We start from the raw sequence: 15,337 nt of genomic DNA on the forward strand, positions 1-15,337 counted from the left end.
CCTGCCAGCGCTAAATTCTAGCCAGATTCCAGCTAAATTGTTTTGGCTTGTCTTTGAACTCGAACCGCCGTCTTTTTAGCTTTAGCTTCTTCCCTTCTGCTGTCGATGGTTTGCATTTTTTCAGCAGAAAAAGAAGAAAATTATAACAAATAATTGCGCTGCTCTTGCGACAGGTGCAACAACAACACTCCTTCATGCGGCATTCTGGCCCCCGGAAAAATGTGATGGAAAATTTCACCTATGTCGCTATGCTGCTGACTTAAATACGAAGATTCGGAGTGGGAATCCATTGTTCCGGACATGGAAATGCTCCGCACATTGTTTGTATGCACTTCTTCTTCTGGCCATCGGGCATGAAGATTTCTTTATGAGCGAGCACTGACTTAATTAATTAATAAATAACAAGCCAAGTGAAAATGCATTGGGCCAGGTGCCGTTGGTGCTATGCTCTCCTAGCCAACTTCGATTTCATTTTCCGTTGGCTGTTGGCTGCTTCTTTTCTTTTCGGCTAGTTCTTGAACCCACACGAGCAACAAATTTCACTTTTGTTTCTCCTCCAGCAAAGCGGCAGACAAAGCGACATTCGAGCCACGAAAATTTTGAGGTCAACAGCAAGAAACGGTGACGGAGACGAAAGAGACTCGTGTTCCCATTGCCGGAGATTCATTCGTCTGGCGGCTGTTTTTGGCCAAAAGTGGCCGCAAACATTGTGGCCATCTGACGTCTGTGGCCAGTGGAGTCCATTGAAATTCTTGCCATCGAACTGAAACTCTTCGCAATTTAATGCCAACTTAGAAGCCTCGAGCTCGTCGCAATTCGCAACTCGCAAATTTGGAACTCAAGAGACAGCTGCCCTTTCGATCCAGTTGCAATTTGGCCAAAATAAACATGATTTGCCATTTCGATTTTCTGTGTTGTCATCCGGCAGCCAGCTGGAGGATCGGATCGGATCGCATCCTCAACGCTGGAAAAACAGAAAGTGAACGAGTGAAAGATTTTCGGCTTTCTAATTGGATCTTTGCCGGGTGACTCTTTTTTGCTCAGATTTTTTTTAGGTATCTTGGTATCTGGGCCTCTGGGCATCGCCTGGCCAGTGGGGCTTGGCTAATTAAGGGTCTCGCAGCAGGGCTAATTATGGCAAATATTTTCCATTGGCATATGTGTGAAAGTGAGTCCAAGAAGCCAGCTCGCCGTCTGCTCTTGACTTCCTCTTTAGCCGCACAGTTTTTGGTTGCGCTCCGCTGGTCGAACTTAACTGAACCAAGCCGAACTGGACAAATATATATATGGTATATATATATTTATATATATGTAGATATGCATATATAAATTGCGATAGGTGTACGTGTTCTTCTGACCTTCTGGAGCTGGCATTCTCCCGCATCTCGAGAACCAGTTGGGGTTGGAGCACTGAGAACAATAATGGTTTCACCAAAGCTACAGATATTTAAAGGAGTTCCAATGGGGCTTTACCAAGTCTTTAATATTAAAAGATGTTGGGATTTGCTGGAAAGATTAACAAAGAATCCCATGTGAATAACAATTGTTGCGATAACGAGGTGTTAATTATAATTCACTGTATATTTTTTTCCTGTGTGCCTGGGCAATTTATTTGTTCTTGTCGCAGGCTCTTTTTGGCCAGGTCCGTTGAGGTTGAGTTGTGTTCCTCGGCTGGCCATGTTCGTTCTTATTTGCTGCACGCCTGAAACTTATCACTGGCCATAAATCTAGCCGCATGCCAAGCCGGGCCATGTCGGCATACCAGACCAGTGGATACGATACGATACGATACCAGTGGATGCCAGTGGACCAGACCAGCTCAGGCCAGACCAGGCCAGGCCAGTGTATAGCAACGGATCGGAGTCGGACCAGTTGTCATGCCATGTCCATTACCAGTTCACAAGCGATCGGCCAGTTTCGCCAAAGTTATTAACGCCACAAGCGGCCATTGAGGTCAAGGATGCATTGGATCCTGATCCCCATGTCGATGCCCATGCCCTTGCCCAGTTAATCCATTCAATTTCACTGCATTGCATAAACTCATTCGCACTAATGAGACTCACCCACCGCGAGCTGCCAAAAATTATTACTAATGAACCGCAGATTCACTTTCATCGGTGGCCCACTTAAAGGGATTCACCGCCAGTTGGCCACTTCCCCCATTTTCCCGGTCGTCCGATCACTTGACAGCTGGCGAAAGGAGTCGAAATCGAAGTGGCAGACGTCATCGCCGCGGCATTTCCCTCGCCCGCTTGCCCGCTTTTCCCCAAACTTTCCCCGAAAGTGTGAGGCTCGCCGGGACCTCCGGAGCTCTTTGGCCACATTGATTTTATAAAGCCAAGAGCTACGCAATCTGCGGCGTTGGAAACGAGCGAAATAAGTATTCATGCTGCCGGTCGTTGAACAGTGGGTCCAGAGGAGTCATTTCTGGCAGGAAAGTGGGTTAACCAAATATACCAGTCCTCCATCTTATGTATAAGAGATTTAGTGGTAACTGAAGAACATAACTTCGCTAGCTTCCTGTTAGCATAGTTTTTTTATGGGCTGATAACTTATATATAAATTTTTTTATTTTTTTTATTTAATTTATTTATTAAGGCATACGGGGAAGTCTTGGAGCCCCTTTTCGTCCTTATCTATTAATTCAGCCCATAATTTTACTACAATTACATAACAATCACATATAACAAATAGGATTTAAGATAAGTGTCAGCTTCTGCTCACCCTTGTTAAAGGAGATCGGGTAATGAGATCCCTCGGTTGCCTTCTGGTGAGCCTCCTTGGTGGGCGAGATCTGTTTAGAGCGCTGGCCAGCCGATTTCTGTGGCGCTCCAGCCTGTCATGGTATCTGCTCGAGTGCTGGTTTATTTCGTCAAATACCGTTGCGAGTTTCAGGTCTCTGTGCAGGGTGGTGTTTCGAACAAACCACTCGCAGCCGGTGATGAGTCTTGCTACCTTATTTTGAATAGCCTGGATCCTTTTGGATTTGGCACCCACACTTCCAGTTTGGTGCTAGGATCTGTTTGTAAATTGCTAGCTTGTTGGATAGCTTCGCCACCTTGGCACGTAGGCGCGTTCTGATGTCGGTCACATGGCTGGCAAATGTGAGTCTGCGATCCAGAAGCACTCCAAGGTACTTTGCTGCGTTCGGTTGTGGTACGGTTGCTTCCTCGATGTAGACGGGCGGTGGCGCACACGTCATCGGCAAATGTGGCCAACACTGACTTCCCGTAAAGGCTTACATCCGGCTGCGGCATGTCGTGCACAACTTAAAATAGTTCTTTAATTCATATCATATCAGCAATTTTGCAATGCATTCCGACGCCTATGGCGTTCCTCGCTCGCCTTTTTGCGGTATCGACTTTTCTGCGATTCCGATAGATTCTTCCAAGGAGCAGCTGCCTTTGAAATCCAACTCTTATCCAAGAGGTAGGCAACAAAGACCAGAAAAATACCTTTATCGGGAAATCCGTACATTATATATTTATGTGGCCAATTATCGTAAGAGAAATCGTGGCTTAAGGATTTAAGCTTTTCTTTCTTGAGATAATATTCCACAAATATAAAGTAGTGGTTCCCAATACAGGCATTTTTCTGTTCTTTGTTCCCTGTCTCTTGGATAAGAGTTATCGTTTCCAAGGCAGCGGCTGCCTGGAAGAATCTATCGAAGTCGCAGAAAAATCGATACCGCAAAAAGGCGAGCGAGGAATGCCACAGGCGTCGAAATGCATTGCAAAATTGCTGATATGATATGAATTAAAGAATGATTTTAAGTTGTACTAAAGACAGAGTAAGATAAGCCAACTGTGAATCAAATGTATATTCAGAATGTGCTAGGAAATGAATTTAAATTTTGTTTCAGTAAGACATCAAACTGTGACCTTGAAATTGTTCTTATGTTATATGTTTATATATCTTAAAGTTTTCATATTGGGACTTAACTTTGCCAAATTGGTCACGAAAAATCCGTTTCAAAATAGGAATTTTTTTAACTATTATTTTTAGATTTTGGATACTTGTAGAACTAAAGTATTGAACTGCTATCGTAAGAGAGCTTAGCCAATTATAATATATAACATTATAATTATATAACATTAAGTATATTTACAAATTTAGGAAGGATAAGGATACATAAATATACATACTTCAATAATTATTGGATATTCGTTGCGACAGGATTATAAATGATAGATCCTGTGGGTGATGTCCGATGAATGCAAACAAAGCAAATTCAATTGCTGACCAAAATTATGCTAGACATATTGAATCCATTTTTCGCCGCCGTAATATATTAATATTTTCCCTATTTCAATAGTGAAATCGGAGTTGCAACTTATTTTTGTCTTGTCTTTTATGAGCATTTATTTTTTTACCACAATGCGATCATTTGGGTTATCATGGATCAGCAATCCTTTTCATTTATTCGCCATAATTCAAACCAATGTGCGACCACTTTTGGCCCGGCTCGCACTGCCGTTTTGTGACTGTGTCCAATTTGGGCGCAGATTGACAGCGATATGCGTTTAATTTGACGATAAATGGCCAATATAGCACGCAAGCCAAGTTGAAGGAGGTTCAGGAGCAGGAGGGAAGGACCCGGGTCTCTGGGCTCTTTGCAATTCAATTCTAATGCTCCAAGCCCGCGGGCTTCTCTGTCTTTTTCGTGCTCTTGCCAATTGCCAAACTCAAATCCGAATCGCAGCACGATCCAAGGTGAAACTGAAGTTGAAACTAAAGCCGAGAGGTTGAAGCTGAAGCTGAATCTGAATCCGAATCCGAAACTGAAGCTGATGCTAATGCTGAAGCTTGGCCACGTTGGCAACTGACACGTTTGCTCGCATTTTGATTGCAATTTCTTTTCTTTGGCCAACTCTCCGTTGGAAAGAGTCAAATTCGTGTTGGCCATTAAAAGCCAACGACAATGGAAAACGCAAATCAAAATATCTGTGTGCAAAAACTGAACTGAACAAAAAAAAATACAATTTTACAAATTTTCCTCACGAAATCATTGTGGCCAAAATAAATGCCAGGCTGATCGGAGACACGAAAATCTCCAGTTGACTGCATTCTCGCTGCAAATTCCGCATCTTTTGCGAGACATGTGGGCGTCTGTCAATCTGTCGCTGTTCATCTCCTCTCTTTCTCTGGCCCTGTTGCCGTCTCTTTCCCCTCTCCAAACCGCGTCTTGCTGTCTCTTATCACGCGACAGAGAACGTCTGACAGTCTGACTAACTGACCTTCTTGCGAGGCATGAGTCAAGCGATTCGGCGACAGCCAGCGGTATTTCCAAACAAAGTCTACTGGATGCAAGCTGAAGTGAGCTGACTAATGCCGTACAGTAGAGATTCTGAAAATAAACAACAATATAGTAGGAAAATAAAGTATTTGTTTCGGATTTTGATCAAGGCTGTCTGATTACTCACACAAACATGAGATTTTACTATCTATTATCAATTGTCTTATATGAAAGATCGAACTGCATAATGGTTCCTAAAATATCTCCTTTTTTCTCAAATGCATATAGATTTCATGGAGTTGTGTTTAGTTAAATTGAAAGTACCCGAACTTATGTCAAATATATCATTTTAAAGAAATAAACAATTTATCATTTTGTTAGTAATAATTTTAAAGTCCCGTTTAAGCTACAAAATGTAATTGGATGTGTAAATATTTAAAATGTTAATAGTTATACAGTTAATTGTTTCCTTTACATTTGAAATGATTATCTGCTCTAAGCATTATCTTTCTTTAGGATGAATAGGAAAAAACAATTAGCCCAACGGAAATCGAGTTAAGCTAACAAAGAAATGCTTTCTTAAGTAATGTGACAATTAACCCGCTAGCTTAGCCACAGGTTTTGCTGGCGGGTTTCCTCTTTATTGATATACTTTTAATGGACTTACAAATATTACGCATACGCCCAGTTGCCTGCAGTCACCTTTCCCCAGCATTAGTTTCCCAGGCACTTTGGTTTGCTTTTCTTGCAGGCCGCCAGTCGGGTACTTAGCACAATTCATCAAGTGATTTATTTAACACGCGCCGAGCGTTCGGACGGAAGTTTGATTTCGCCCGTGGCATGGAGTCATTAAGAATCCCCCACTCCAGCGGATGGATGCAGTGTATCCAACGGATCCAGCTGTGACCCACTGCACTAGTTTTGGTCTTTCGATCTGCTGTTCCCGCTTGTGCCTGGGCTTCATCGCCATCTTCATACCGGACTTGGGCCCTGGCCATTGATTTATGGTGTTGCTGGAACTGCTGGATCCGCTGGAGCTGCTGGATCTGCTGGATCTGCTCATCCAGAGCAATTTCACATGGGCGCACAGCTGTTGCCGATAATTATGGGTTTTGGGCCATGGAGAAGTTTCTCTAGGAATAAAATGTGCCAAATGCCGAAAAACAGCGAAGGCAAAGTAAAGGGCCCCGTGGGACAGTTGCTGATTTAAATTCGTGTTAGAGAGACAAAATAATTACGGCAATTGGGCAGGAAAAAACCCCAAACCCAAATGAACTGAAATGAAACTGCACGACGATCGAATGACTGACTGTCTGACTGACTGGGTGAGCGAGTGAGCGAATGAATGACTCCACTTTGAGTCGGATCAACGGATACTAGGTTTTTGGTCTTGGGAACATTCGGAGAGTGGCTCGGAACCATTCAAATTCTTGGCGATGAGCCCTAGGCAGAAACCAGAAAAAAAAACAAACCAAAAAATATCTTCGATAGACAGACTTGCGACCTAAGTAGTTGACCCAGAAAACGCTTCTATTGCATATCGGCAACTGTCAGCCATGTGATTCGTTATTATTGTTATTATATGTATTTGCCATTAAGCATTTATGATTTTCTGATTTATTTCAGCTGCTTTTGTGGCGCCAAAGTCAGAAAGACAATCAGCAGCTGCTGCCCACGTAGCTACCAACAAAAGTATATATATACATAAATATATCGTTGAAAAAACCCTCGACAATACCCAATCTCAATGCAATCGAGACTTCAAGCCAAGTCAGTCAAGTGGCTTAAGGCTTGGTCTTGTAACATTTCGTTTGCGTTATTTTGAACGTTAGTTTTATTTTGAGTCGACTTATATTTTTACCCATTCGCTATTTCTCCATGTGTTTCGGCTTTATGCTCGAGTATTTACAATTCGATTTGGTTTACGAGAGTCGCAGGCGCAAACAACCAAAAATTGCGTATACGACACGAGGGCTGGCAAGCAAATTGACTTGATGAGTTGATGATTGGTTGCAAAACCTGTGATCGCAAGGGTAATAAATGCTTAACAAGCAAAACAGTGACTGGACTTATTGGAAACACTTCCCCTAGTAACCCGTAAAACTTTTCAATTATCTGATGTTCAGCGAGCTATATCATATAAAGTAAAAGTATATATTTTCAAGATTATATAATTTTGTTGATAACCCAATCCTTGACACAATAAGTTTGTTTCTTTATGTAATTATTCAGCAAATTGATTAAGCGATGAATACAATATCAATCTTTTATTGGTAAAAGCGCATTAATCAGTAAATGATTAAAGTCCCAGCTGATAAAGAATAATGAAAGGAAAAGTAAACAATACTAATTAATGGAAAATTATGAATCACTCTGTGAATGAATAAGCAATGATTCTAAAAGATTAAACGAACTACTTCCTGTTTGTGAACCATATGAAACTCCGCTGGGTTCAATGACTTCAATCAATGCTTTCGAGTGAAATATGAAATACCCATGCATTTTCGAAAACTAAATCACTATTTACCCAAACCCCAAATCCCAGCAATGATCATGTTATCGATCTGTTATTTCTTCGTTACCAAATTTTCGCCCGATCCAGTGAACTTGATCACCGAATCGCAGCATGAATCAAAGCTCCAGCCGGAGCTGGAAGGCTTGGAGCCCTGCTCATGTGGCTCCAATACGTTCGCCATGTGCACACCATTACTTAATCCGGCTTATTATGGACGCTCCGCTTGGCAGCGGTCTCTGCATCCGTCTGATGCCCCCTTCGCCATCCCCAAACCCATACCCATACCCATACCCATCTCCATCCCCTTTGGTTGCCTCCCACGAGCGGCCCCCTGGTTGTGTACATAATATATATGCTTTGGCAACATGGCAAGTTTGGGTATTGCCGCTGCACTTCAAATATGTTTGTTCGTCGGCAATTGCATTGGCTGTGCACTGCAATAATTTTCACTTAATTATCTAACGAGCGACCTGGGTTTCGTCGAGGGACTCCATTGTTGAATATTTTTTTTTTTAGGTATTCGCCCAAGCTCTGGCCGTAATTATGGCTGCGGATCATTTGCAAATGTGAGCTATCCGGTCAGCAGCGGTCACATAACTAATGATTAAACCATTTAAATGCTTCGGACTTATGCAACATCGATTTCTCTTGCAGGATGACCTGCCGCACCACAACAGCAGCAGCAGCCAGCTGGGCCAGCACCACGGATCAACGTTGGACCAGTGCGGACTGACCCAGGCCGGCCTCGAGGAGTATAATAATAGATCCTCCTCGTACTACGACCAGACGGCCTTCCATCACCAGAAGCAGCCATCCTATGCCCAATCCGAGGGCTACCACAGCTATGTGTCAAGTTCGGATTCCACATCGGCCACGCCATTTCTGGATAAGTAAGTTGTTGCGGAAAAAACAGAGGGGAAAACACTCTTGTCCAGAGAGAAAAATAAGTTAGAGTAGAGCACTTTTAAAGATACTAAAATGTAACTCGTAAATTCCGATGTGTGTGTACACATTTGATAGAACCACTTGATGTTCAATTTTCCGTGTAATTTTCTGTGTAATTTTCTCTCCGTGTGGCTGCATTGCAAACACGTTTTCCGCGCACATACTCGTATCAAATGCCGAACGACAATTATGAATTTTATTTGTACACTAAAAAACGCCATAAAAAATTCTTGGTAACGCAGACACATGAGATACATAAGTCGCAGACGGAGCAACGAGAAATAAAACCGAAAACGAGCAGTTTAAGCTCGGCTCTCAAGGTCTTCTTGGCTCTGTCTCCATCTCTATCTGTATCTGTATCTCCATCTCCGGTTTTAGCTCTATTTTCAGTCTAACTGAGACTATCTGTCTGTGTGTCCGTCGACGATCTGAGCTATCTGAACTTGCCCCAAGTACCGAAGAGAGTCCCCCAATGGCTCCATTGCCCGATCCGAAGGCTAGGCAAGAAATTCAAGTAATTGCGGCCATGCGAAAAGCAGAAACCAGAAATCGCAAATTTCTGTAGCACGCAATGATTTGCCAAAAAAAACACGGCTTGGCTTAGAGCCACTTTAATGTTGGCTACAACTCTAATTCCGACATTTCGACGGGCTGTTCTATTTCCACTTGTTGCAGATTACGTCAGGAGAGCGATCTGCTGTCGCGCCAGTCGCATCATTGGTCGGAGAACGATCTGTCCTCCGTTTGCAGCAACTCTGTGGCGCCTTCGCCCATTCCGCTGCTGGCCCGCCAGTCCCACTCCCACTCCCATTCTCACGCGCATTCCCATTCGAACTCCCATGGCCATTCACACGCCCACACCCACTCCTCATCCTCATCCAGCAACAACAATAGCATCAGCAACGGCAGCGCCACCAACAACAACAACAACAGCTCGGAAAGCACTTCCTCCACGGAAACCCTCAAGTGGCTGGGCTCCATGAGCGATATATCCGAAGCCAGTCATGCAACCGGCTACAGCGCCATCTCCGAATCGGGTAAGTAACCCGCGTGCCACGACTGTCATCCAGAATGCCACCAGATTTTAAGGTCTACTTGATTACAATTAAACCAAATAAATAGCTATATCCATTCTGAAGCATATAATACTGCGCTGAAAGAATGGCTAATCGTGGCCATAATTGGAGTGGGGTCACAGTGGCAGTTACTGCTTGTTTTTGGGGGTGAACGGTTGGCCAGTTGCCAGAAGAGAAGGTTGCCGAAAATGCTGGGCGACTGGCGGGCGAACCCACTCCCCCACGACCTTGGCTAACCGTTGGCCCACTTTTACCGTTTGGCCGCAACTCCTTTTTAGAATGCCCGAGGACACGCCCTAACCGTTCTCCCTTTCGATTGCAGTTTCCTCCTCGCAGCGCATTGTCCACAGCTCCCGGGTGCCGACACCCAAGCGTCATCATAGCGAGAGCGTGCTGTACCTGCACAACAACGAGGAGCCAGCCGACAGCTCGCCCACTGCGAGCAGCTCCTCGCAGATGATGATCTCCGAGGAGGCGAGTGGCGAGGGCTCCCCGCCGTCGGTGCAGCCACTTCGCATTCAGCACCGCCACAGCCCCAGCTATCCGCCCGTGCACACCTCGATGGTGCTGCACCACTTCCAGCAGCAGCAGCACCAGCAGGATTACCAGCACCCGAGTCGCCACCACACCAACCAGTCCAAGTTGAGCACACAAAGTTCCCTGCTGGAGCTGGCCTCGCCCACGGAGAAACCTCGCTCCCTCATGGGACAATCCCACTCCATGGGCGACCTGCAGCAGAAGAATCCGAATCAGAACCCGCTGCTGGGACGATCGACTGGTCAGCAGCACAAGTCCAGCATTTCGGTGACCATTTCCAGCAGCGAGGCAGTGGTCACCATTGCACCACAACCGCCAGCTGGTAAGCCCAGCAAGCTGCAGTTGACCCTGGGAAAGTCGGATGCCCTCAGCTGCAGTACACCCAATATGGGTGAGCAGAGTCCCACGAACAGCATCGATTCCTACCGCAACAACCATCGCCTGTTCCCGGTGAGCACCTACACGGAGCCGGTGCACAGCAACACCTCGCAGTACGTGCAGCATCCCAAGCCGCAGTTCAGCTCCGGGCTGCACAAGTCCGCCAAGTAAGTAGATCTCTTCCAGGTACTTCTCCCTGATCCATTTAACTAATATGTGTTTGTGCTTACCCACCAGACTTCCTGTGATAACGCCAGCGGGGGCCACAGTGCAGCCCACCTGGCACTCGGTGGCCGAGAGGATCAACGACTTTGAGCGCAGTCAGTTGGGGGAGCCACCGAAGTTTGCCTACCTGGAGCCCACCAAGACACACCGCCTCTCGAATCCGGCCCTAAAAGCTCTCCAGAAGAACGCAGTGCAGTCCTATGTGGAGCGACAGCAGCAGCAGCAGAAGGAGGAACAGCAGCTACTCCGTCCGCACTCGCAATCCTACCAAGCGTTACATGTGGAGCGCAAGTCACTGCCGAACAACTTGAGTCCTATAATGGTGGGTCTGCCCACTGGGAGTAACTCCGCGTCGACGCGGGACTGCAGTTCACCCACTCCACCACCACCGCCGCGACGTTCTGGGAGTCTGCTGCCCAATCTGCTGAGGCGCTCCAGTTCGGCCTCGGATTATGCGGAGTTTAGGGAACTGCATCAGGCACAGGGTCAGGTCAAGGGACCGAGCATTAGGAACATAAGCAATGCCGAAAAAATCTCCTTCAATGACTGCGGAATGCCACCTCCGCCGCCGCCACCACGAGGACGTTTGGCCGTGCCGACCAGACGCACATCCTCGGCCACGGAATACGCACCCATGCGGGACAAATTGCTGCTACAGCAAGCCGCCGCCCTGGCCCACCAGCAGCACCACCCGCAGCAGCATCGCCATGCCCAACCGCCCCATGTGCCGCCCGAGCGTCCGCCCAAGCATCCCAATCTTCGGGTGCCGTCGCCTGAGCTGCCACCGCCGCCGCAGAGTGAACTGGACATCAGTTATACATTCGATGAGCCACTGCCGCCGCCACCGCCTCCGGAAGTGCTCCAGCCACGCCCACCGCCATCGCCCAACCGGCGAAACAGCTTCGCCGGAGCATCCACACGTCGCACCGCCTACGCAGCACCACCGCCCACCGCAGTTGTCGCCGCCAAGGTGCCACCGCTGGTTCCCAAGAAGCCAACGAGCTTGCAGGTGGGTCGTCATGCATGATGCAACTACTGTTTGGTAATTGGATTCGAATATATTCTAAACATTTCTATTATTCTCCGCCAGCAGCACAAGCATCTCGCCAACGGAGGAGGCGGCAGTCGCAAGCGCCCGCACCACGCGACACCACAGCCCATCCTCGAAAACGTGGCCAGTCCCGTGGCGCCACCGCCGCCACTGTTGCCGCGTGCCAGATCCACCGCCCATGACAATGTGATTGCCAGCAATCTGGAGAGCAACCAGCAGAAACGGTGAGTTATAGCTCTCTAGGATCTATAAAAGAATGGTATTAGCAAGGAAATTTCAACTAAAAGATATATTTAACTTCTGTCAATTGTTTCCATTAGAAGACTTAAACTTAACTAAAAGCTAAAACTAAACTAAACTTAAAAGCCATATTTAAAATGCTCAATTAGACATGAAATCATTTCCTATATGCTGTATCCCCTTAGTATCTGAAACTAGACAAGTTAGATATTAAGCCAGTATGAGGGTCACTGAGCAAATCACAGCCTCCATCAGGTCACAACATATTCAGTGAGCTCTGCAGCATCCGTGGGCTTTGGACCACTCCCTGGCTCATTGTTCTTGACCTTATCGAATCCAATTAACTCTGAATGGAGTGCGTGGCACGGTAGCCAGCCAGCTTTGCTGATCTTGGCTAATGAGCCGCTTCCTTCGCCGCTTGGCCGTCAGTCAGCTGTCGTCCAATGCTTAATTGGATTATGAAATAAATACACTGCTCGCTGAGCAGCTCGACTTTCGCTTTCGACCCACTAAACCCGACCGACTCCAATTGCCAATCGCCAAAACGCCAATGGAGCCAATTGAGCCGCCACCTGAGCGGCCACAAAAATGTGTCAACCAAACAACGATTTATGTTTTGCTCCTGGGAGTGTGGGTAGCACCACTGCACCACTCCCCAGGTGTCCGAGATTCCCTCCAAATGAGCCACCCACCCCAACCGAGTTCTTTGTTCTGATTGTGCTGGTAAAAGCCAATCAAATTGAAAATCGAAATTTATCCGGCCAACGGGACAAAGGGTCCATTCTTGGCCGGGCCAAAAGCATGACATTGATAGATGAACGCCGGTCGGTTCATTAGCGCACCGAGCGCATAGTTTTTGCATTCACTGTATGGCATCGCAGCCGATTTTCGGGCATTAGATAACTCAGAGCCGCACATTGAGTTCAAGCTACAGTTGCACAGTGGTTGGAAACTGGTTAACTGGTTACCCAACCATTCAATTTGAATCTGCAACAATGTAGTCACACTTTTAATTGATTTTCTCCCACTGTGCCATGTCCATGCTCAATAATTTCTATGGGTTGTCATGTTTTTTCTTCGCTGCTCCTTTTTATTTGAGGCTTTTTGTTTTGGACTCGTTTTATGTGGTGGTGCGCTCCGTTGACACCGGGGGAGACCTTTGCGGCACGATTTGTTGCAGCAGCAGCATCCAGCACGAGACAAATATTGACACAATTTGTGGCAAAGCTTTCGGGCTGGCAACTTGTAAATGGGCTTGTCAGAGGCTTCGTTGTCGTTTTAGCCAGGTTGGGGGTTCAAATGCCGTTCACCGCGAACGTGGCTAATTTGCATTTTGAAAGTTTGGCGTGCGCGAAATGGAGCAAAGGGCAGTCATCGCTTGCATTTCTCGAGTCGCGACTACTCACCTGCAGACACTTTTCAAACGACTTCAATTAGAGCAGATCGCCGAAAAAACAGCCATGAGCCAAAAAACCAAAAAAAGAAATAGAAACCTGAGAGGTGTGCCATATGTTCTCTTGACAGCCTCTAATTATCGCCTCGCACAGCCGTTGGCCAAAAAATCGGCAAAGTGCAGGCATTTGCCGAATTAATTCCCTCTTTGGCCATTTGGCAACACTCCAGCTAGGTCTTGGCTGTATTATTTTCAAATTAACTGCAGCATTGAGCTGCGACCACAGACCACGCGTCGTATGCGCGCTATAAATCACTCATTCGCCGTGTTGCCAAGGCAGCCAAAGGAACAAGCGAAACATAATGGCAAACGCCAAGCCAGACAATTCAATTTATCCAGCCGCAAGTCGCGACTGTTCCGATGCAGTTGCCGTGATTAGACGACGTCGCCAGGTTTTCAGGCCAGTTAGCTGCCTCTCTGGCTTGCTGACTCGCTGGCCACATTTAACAAAGTGTTTGCCATAATTTCTGCTCGCTATCAACAGCTAAATATCGACAGTGCACACAATGATCGATTGAACTTTGCTCCGATGACGATGACGATGCAACAGCAGCGACAGATTGGCGATGAGAACATGCCCGTTGGGCCCAACAAAAGGCGATTGAATTTAATGGCTTGGGGGCTTGGTACTGACAGATGCATACCTATAATAAAAAAGCTGGTTTAATCCGACTTAAAATCTAGATAGTAGTTTAGAGAAATATATGCATATGTGTATGGAGAACAGGAATATAACAATACCTTTTATGGTATCCAAGGTTTCTTGGAATTTTCAGTGCAAACAAATCGTTGCCTACTTTTATGCGCTGCAGTGTTAAGTGCACAATGTTAAGTGACCAGCGCTTAAAACTGTGCTTTAATTTTGTATGCCAAGTTGCTCTGCACACTGCTGTTAACTGCATGTTAATCAGATGTTACGTTTTAAGTTTAACAGAATTATTTCTCTTTTCAAGATTTTTGCTCTTCTCTTAAATTGTGCTCTCTCTTAAAGTGTGTGTTTAAGGCCTTTTGTGTTTGGTTTGCCGTGTTTTTGCGGCCATCATGACGTTGCCGCAACTTCAACTTCAAACGGGTGAAAACGTCTGACGCGTTCGGACGTGTTCGCGCTAGTTGACGCGTGTGAGAAAATAAATCAATCGCGGTTTGGAAGCTGGCTACTCGAATTTGGGCAATTAAAAATGTAAAACTCTCGTGACACTTGCCTGCATGTGTATCGATTCCATGTGCTTTTCGCGGCCCCCACTTCCTCATCGCCAAAAACCAAAATAAGGAAGTTCAGCGCTCGGGTTCAAATGTTGTATTGGCCCAACTGAAACTGCATAGCATTTGCACAAATAACTGGCAGACAAAAGGAAGCAAGATATCACGCAAAACTTCGGTTTATTTTGTCGTCATTTGCAATTGGTATACACATACATATATCAACAGATACAGATACGGATATAGATTCATCTTGCATTTTCGCGTAAGCCGCGCGTGTGTGTATGTGTGTGAGTTAGTGAGCTAGTGAGCTGCTCTTCCCAACCAAATTGGATTTCACAATACTGGATACCGTCTGCCACTTGAAAATGGTGTTCGGCGGCAAGTTTCGAATCAGAAGGTAAACATTCGCACAACTCAATTGCCAGCCAAGTTGGTTGGTCAGTTATTATGATCTCAGCTGATAACGCCGGCTATTAAC

The 15,337-nt window shown here is 46.0% G+C and overlaps 1 protein-coding gene across 3 annotated transcripts in view; it reads left to right on the top strand.

Moving 5' to 3' along the window:
- LOC6609124 (protein Shroom) overlaps positions 1 to 15,337 on the top strand; it is a 44,365-nt gene that overhangs the window by 10,658 nt on the left and 18,370 nt on the right. Inside the window, exons 3-7 of one of the 3 annotated variants that reach the window (XM_032714612.1) lie at positions 8,406 to 8,641; positions 9,372 to 9,733; positions 10,095 to 10,854; positions 10,925 to 11,921; positions 12,003 to 12,187. In XM_032714612.1, coding sequence (XP_032570503.1) covers positions 8,406 to 8,641; positions 9,372 to 9,733; positions 10,095 to 10,854; positions 10,925 to 11,921; positions 12,003 to 12,187 — 2,540 coding nt within the window. Of the gene's footprint in view, positions 1 to 8,405; positions 8,642 to 9,371; positions 9,734 to 10,094; positions 10,855 to 10,924; positions 11,922 to 12,002; positions 12,188 to 14,718; positions 15,257 to 15,337 lie in introns of those variants that run through there. The other 2 variants (XM_032714613.1, XM_002033792.2) reach the window with 2 other exon arrangements.

The sequence above is a fragment of the Drosophila sechellia genome, chromosome 2R, assembly GCF_004382195.2.
Source record: "Drosophila sechellia strain sech25 chromosome 2R, ASM438219v1, whole genome shotgun sequence".
In the NCBI taxonomy this organism is placed as follows: domain Eukaryota; kingdom Metazoa; phylum Arthropoda; class Insecta; order Diptera; family Drosophilidae; genus Drosophila; species Drosophila sechellia.